The following is a 6,598-nucleotide window of genomic DNA, read 5'->3' as shown; positions in this document are numbered from 1 at the left end:
TTATTTGCATCTTATTGTCCATCTCTATGTATTAATATATTGTAATGACATTACGCTTGCTTCTACTATAAAAGCCTCTTAAAGAGAGATTCATGGCACTAGCTGCGATGTGCAAATTTCCTGCTTCTTCAAGAGGTTTTTGAGCTGCTGCCAGGAAACACCTTATATATGAGCCACCGACTCCAGGCTTTCCACTCAGTCCCCGATCTGCCTGGAGATAATGGCTCTAATCATCTGTATTGTCTTCCTTGTATTGCCTTGTCTGTCTTCTGCAGGTAAGATCGGAAGCCCCTGATATGGCATGGAGGTGTCCACATTTTGTTTCATATGGTGGCCTCAAGTGTCAGTCTGCCCTGTTTCTTGGATATTATCTACGTATGCTATTGAAGAAGAACCTCAAAAAGCTTAAAAAAAGTCTGTCATCCAAAGTCCCTCCAAAACTGATGCTGGAACACCGTATTGTATTCTTTAGCTATTTGATTTGAACTATATGAAGTGTGGCTTCTTGACCATGGATGGTCTTAGTTTCATGGTAGATTTAATGAAATATGTTAACACTGTGACTTCTCTCTATCTACCCACACGCCTACCTATCCTTCTATATCTCATTATAAGTAGTATTTTTTTTACATTCCTTTACTCTGTTTTACTGTCTCATATTTTATTATTGTCTGTTATTATTTCCTTCATACTTGTCGGCAGCTCAGGATATTTTATGCAATAATCACAATGAGATTCATTTTTAATGTTTTAGTTCTAAACTTGACAATGAAGATAGCTGTTTTCTTAGCTGATATCAGTTTTTCTATGTCTGTTTTTTTTTTTTTTTTGCTATATAGATGGTTCGATAGATAGTTTCCGACAGATCCGATCTGATTTTGATTGTTTTTCTGATCGATTTTCTCCTAGCAGTGAATGGAAATAGATTAGAAAAACGATCGGACAATTGATCGGCCAGTAAGAAAAACAACTTGTGTATTCCCAGCATATCTGCTGTACTTTTCTGCATTGTTTATATCATGTTTATGGTATTATTATGTTAGCTGAATTCTGCTAAGATTTGGGCAGTAGGACACGAGCCGGACTTGCAGCTACCGGTCGTTACAATGCATGTGGGCATAGTTATAAGTTGTGGCTAGAATATCAAAGTAATAAGCAGAGGCACTGAGCAACATTAGCAATAATTGTTACTGCTACAAGTCTATGGCCCATATGCTATTAACCTGAGTTTTCTCCTAGGGGATATATTTGCAACTCTTTTAAAATACTTTCTAAGCCACCAGAAAGCAAGGGGGGGGGGGGGGGGGGCATTGTGAATGCCCTGGAAGCCTTACTAACAGGGTCTTCTGCTATTTGCTTCCTGCTAGTAATAGACTTCAACCTGACCTGTATCTGACCTATATACAGTACATCCTCACATTGATAAATTATTATCTCATAAAAAATTTCTGCATTTTTGGATTTTCACTGCAGGGCTCCAGCGAGGACTGTAGGACAGAAAGTAAACAAAAATAACTGCAGCATGAAACAGAGAGAAATAAATATGTTTTTCCACGTTTGATTGTTTGCTATTTTCTCTTCTGCTTTCTGTACCCCATTGAGGAGATTACCTTACTTTCTCTTCTTCAGTCAAGAGACTTAAAGTAGACCAGAGATAAAGAAAAAATTATACATACCTGGGGCTTCCTCCAGCCCCCTTCAGGCTAATCGGTCCCTTGCTGTTCTCCTCCCTCCCCTTGATCTTTCGCTGTGGGTCCCAGTAATTCTGCCAGTTGGCACAGGCGCAACTACCGCATTGTGCAACCGTAGCTGGGCAACGCTTGCGCACTACACCCCAACTGTCTGAAGTACCGGGACCCGTAGCGGAAGATCCAGGGGCCGGAGGACAATGTCGAGGGACTGATTAGCCTAAAGGGGGCTGCAAGAAGCTTTTTCTTTAACTCTAGTTTACTTTAAAGGCTGGGTTCACAGTGGTCAGCAGGACCACCATCAGAAATGTTGGGGCCCTTCACATATCATTAGGTGGCCACACACACCCCTCCCCCAGGGGGAAGTGCTATGCGCAGGCGCAATACGTAGTTGTGCTACATAGCGCACCTGCCAGAGAGCTCCCGGGCCGCATGAACGCGCACAAAGATATGTTTCACCAGACAGTGCCTGCACAGTAAGCTGCATCCAACCCGACCCAGAAGTAAGTTCGGGGGTCGCTACTGACTAAGGTTAATACCAGCGCATTAACTGCCATTAATACTCTAGTGTTAGTTGTCCCCCCTGTTGCCGCCCTGGTGGTCAGTGGCATAATGCAAACGTTATGAGTGTGGACTGCAGTGGAGTCTGGACATAGACTGTAATACAAAGCCTGGATGCTGGGAGTTAGAATAATGCCATCAGTTACAACACAGAGATGTGAACAGCCCCACAGAATTGTATGGGCAGTGAGATGACATGCAGATCTATTCCGCAACACAACTGAGCAGGGCCTGATTTAGGGCAAGGCCACCTAGGCCAGGGCCTAGGGCACCACAGGAGGAAGGGCACCAAAGCAGCAGGCTAAACTAGTGCAGCATTTGCAAGCTTGCAAATGCTGCAATGCAGGGAGATCAGATGAGCACCTGACCATGATACTCTGCTGCTAGCCATCTCTGTACAGAAGCCATCTTGCTCTATGTGCACATTTGCATTGAAGCCGGTGGCTATGGACTTGGGCAGCATTGGAGACTGAAAGGAAGAGGAAGCTTCTGCACTGAAAACGAGCTAAGAAATGAGTGACAGTGATGGCTGCTGTGGTGTGAAGGCGAGCTGTCTACCTATACTAGAGGGAAGGGGGAGGGGTCATCTGGCTACCTATACTGGGGGGGGGGGGTGATCAGGCTACCTATATTGGAAGGAAGGGGGGAGAGGTCTTCTCGCTACCTTTACTAAAGGGGGGCGGCTGGTGACAGTGGCCTAGGGCGGTAAAGAGTACAAATCCGGCCCTGCAACTGAGCACTGTGAACTAGCCCAAAGTCATGTAATAAGGTTATGAATAAGTATCATCCAGGTGCACTGAAAAATAATAACTTTCTTATATACATAGATGATAAGTTATAAGAGCATATGCTGGTATTCTATGGAACGTTATCTTTCTTATGCTGTTCTCTGCTCTGGTGCTTGTTTCAGACTCAGACTCTGCTCCATCTGAGAACAGAAGCAGCCAAGGTAAGTCCTCGCTGTGTTTGCTGACATTGCCAGTAATTCATGTTTCCTGAATAGCAAACAGATGAGTCACATTCTGAAAAACGGCTTCAAATACCCGTCTATTCCAAGAAATCAGTCCCAAGGCAAATAATGACTGACCTGTTCAAGCCTCAAATATTTACAGTATATTTCATATGTGACCGTCACTGTAAGAAGGTGATTCATATCATGGAATAAGTATCAAAACTCTTCCGATAACTTGGAGCAGGACATTTTGGCGCCCTCTAGTGGAAGAAGTTTGGGCGCCGCCATAGGGGCCCATTATCAGTAAGGAAGGGAAATCTAGGCGCCCAAATTCCCCCTTCATACCGATAATTACAATTGGTCCCTATGTCGGCGCCCAAAATATTACGTTTTTTGCCATTTTCATTTTTATACCCGTGGAGGGGACAGTTGAGGGTAGGTGTGTGGTAGGTTGGGTTTAAAGGACAACAAGTGAAAAATATATGGAGGCTGCCATATTTATTTCCTTTTAAACAATACTAGTTGCCTGGCAGCCCTGCTTATCTATTTGGCTGCAGTAGTGTCTGATTCACACCAGAAACAAGCATGCAGCTAATCTTGTCAGATCTGACAATATGAGAAACACCCGATCTGTTGCATGCTTGTTCAGGGTCTATGGCTAATAGTATTCGAGGCAGAGGATCAGCAGGTTAGCCAAGTAAGTGGTATTGCTTAACCACTTTACCCCCGCGCGTACGGATTTCTCCGCCCCTTTTTCCATCCTTTCACCCCCAGGGACGGAGAAATCCGTACTCTGCGCACTCCCGCCGCTGTCCGCGTTCCCGCTCGTAAACACGCCGCCCGCCGCTAGTAAACACGCCGCCGCCCGCTCGCCCAGAGATCAACGAACGGGAAAATCCATTCCCGTTCGTTGATCTAAGCCCCGCAATGACCTGCTGCCGCTCGGCTGAGCAGCGCGATCATTGTGAAAAAATAACAAAGTCCCAGCCTCTTTCTACTTCCTGCAAGAGTCCGGAAGGACGCTTGCAGGTAGCATGAAACAAATTAGTAATGTTGCCATCTTGTGGCCAAATAGTAAAACTACACCCTAACCATTTTCTACACACAAATAAACTTGTTTTACACAAAAAATTAACTCCTTACCTCCCACACTCCCCAATTTTTTTTTTTTTTGTAATTAAAAAAAAAAAAAAATTTACAATAAAAAAAAAAAACATAAATAGTTACCTTAGGGACTGAACTTTTTAAATATTTATGTCAAGAGGGTATAACACTGTTACTTTATAAACTATGGGCTTATAATTAGGGATGGACGCAAAACTGAAAAAGATGCACCTTTATTTCCAACTAAAATATTGGCGGCAAACATTGTGATAGGGACATAATTTAACGGTTTTATAACCGGGATAAATAGGCATATACATTTAATGGGTTTTAATTACAGTAGCATGCATTATTTAAAAACTATAAAGGGCGAAAACTGAAAAATAATAATTTTTTTCCCACATTTTTTCCTATTTTCCCATTAAAACACATTTAGAATAAAATTATTCTTGGCATAATGTCCCACCTAAAGAAAGCCTAATTGGTGGCGAAAAAAACAAGATATAGTTCATTTCATTGCGATAAGTAATGATAAAATTATAGACGAATGAATGGAAGGAGCGCTGAAAGGTGAAAATTGCTCTGGTGGTCAAGGGGTAAAACCCCTCAGTTGGGAAGTGGTTAAAATTAAATAAATAGGTCAGCCTCTACATCCCTCTCGCTTCAATTGTCCTTTAAGGTTGTGTGTGTGTGGGGTGGGGGGTGCAGTGTGGGGGGGGGGTTCAGGTTAGGCGTGGGGAAGGAGGGGTTTAGGTAAGGCATGGGGAGGTTGTTGCAACAGGAATGGTGGGGGGGGGGGCATGGTCGGTTAATGTTAGGCTTTGGTAGTGGGAGGGTTCAGTGTGAGAATATGGTTAGGTTTACCTATAGTAAAATGTTGGTATTTAATACTGATATTTTACTATCATTTTTGCACTTTAAAGGACACCCAAGGTGAAAATAAACTAATTAAATACTCAATTGTATCTATCTTCCTTCTCCTAAAAATGACTTAAGATATTCCACAGTTTTATTTCATGTTTAAAGCAGATCCGAGATGAAAAACTAACTATAACAAGTAACTTGTCTATATATTTTATATAAAGTTTTGATAGTTTACACAGCAAATCTAGCTGCAAATAGCTTCAATAGAATATGATTATTTCTTCATGTGATACAATGACAGCAGCCATGTTGTTTGTAAACATTACACAGAGGCTAGCTTATCTGCATCTTCAGCACTCAGCCTGTGAAAAAAACCTAATCCCTCCTCCTCCTCCCTCCTCCCCTCTGCCTCTGAAATCTCTGGCTAGTAATATCTCCCCCTCCTCTTGCCCAGACTGAGCTCCCATGAGCCCTTGCTACTGTATGAAAATGCCAAGGCTCTCTGAAAAGCTGTGGGCGAGGCTTGTTTAGTTTATAAGTAATTAGAGTATTAAAACAAAAACAAAAAAGTATTTGGCGTGAGGAATGCCCTATAAACAATAATAAAGGAACACAATTATGCAATAAGTAAAAGTTCATCTCGGATCCAATTTAAATCTTTTTAAGTTTTAACTGTTTTATTGTTCTTGCACAATGACACATTTATTGAAGTATGCCAGAGCTAAAATCTATGAACTATTGATCCTTTTTATCTCTTTCCTGCTCTCAGAAGCCATTTTCTTCTAGGAAAGTGTTTTATAATTGGAATTTTTTATCAGTGAGGGTCACACTTTAGTCACTTCCTGTCTGAGTCAGGACTGAGTCAGCCACTTACATACCTGATATTTAACTCTTTCAGGCAGAGAAAGAAAAAAAGGAACACAGCATAATTATTTGTGTGCTAGGCACTGTACATACCCATGTCTATCTCATCATGTCACATGTCCACTTGAGTATCTTTTGTTAGTAAAATATTGGAAAAATTTACTAATATTCTACTACTATTACTCGGTGCCCAAATTTCCAGGTGCCCTTTTCTGACATACCCGATAACACAGACATCATACTTTATGTAACATATGCAGGAATATCCATTTCTGATCATGCCAGTTTACACAGGATAATTCAAGTTTGAATATGAAATTGCCATAACTATAGATTAGTCCTGTTGTTGTTGGAGCTGGGAAAAAAGGGCGCAGGCAGCTAGTGGACAAAAAGGGCGCCGCCATTCACTCCCATAATAAATAACGTTTAATGGGCGCCGAGCAGGAAAAAAGGGCGCCGGAGCTAAATAAAGTTTACAAACGGCGCCCGGAGCTGTTTAATGATTTATAACTGAGCTTGTGTTAATTTAGGTTTATAAAATGCACCCGTGCCGAATAACGTTTAT

General features: G+C 41.9%; 1 protein-coding gene across 1 annotated transcript in view; it reads left to right on the top strand.

Annotated features, from left to right (window-relative positions):
- The first annotated feature begins 209 nt into the window (after window positions 1-209).
- The window catches only part of LOC137533856 (CUB and zona pellucida-like domain-containing protein 1), a 60,353-nt gene continuing 53,964 nt past the window's right edge, over window positions 210-6,598 (top strand). Inside the window, exons 1-2 of the mRNA XM_068255112.1 lie at window positions 210-275; window positions 3,160-3,198. Coding sequence (XP_068111213.1) covers window positions 221-275; window positions 3,160-3,198 — 94 coding nt within the window. The 5' untranslated portion in view covers window positions 210-220. The remainder of the gene's footprint in view (window positions 276-3,159; window positions 3,199-6,598) is intronic.

This window comes from Hyperolius riggenbachi, chromosome 10, assembly GCF_040937935.1.
Source record: "Hyperolius riggenbachi isolate aHypRig1 chromosome 10, aHypRig1.pri, whole genome shotgun sequence".
Classification (NCBI taxonomy): Eukaryota; Metazoa; Chordata; class Amphibia; order Anura; family Hyperoliidae; genus Hyperolius; species Hyperolius riggenbachi.
Note: the sequence above shows the minus strand (reverse complement) of the source record. Positions and strands in the feature narration are given on the sequence as shown.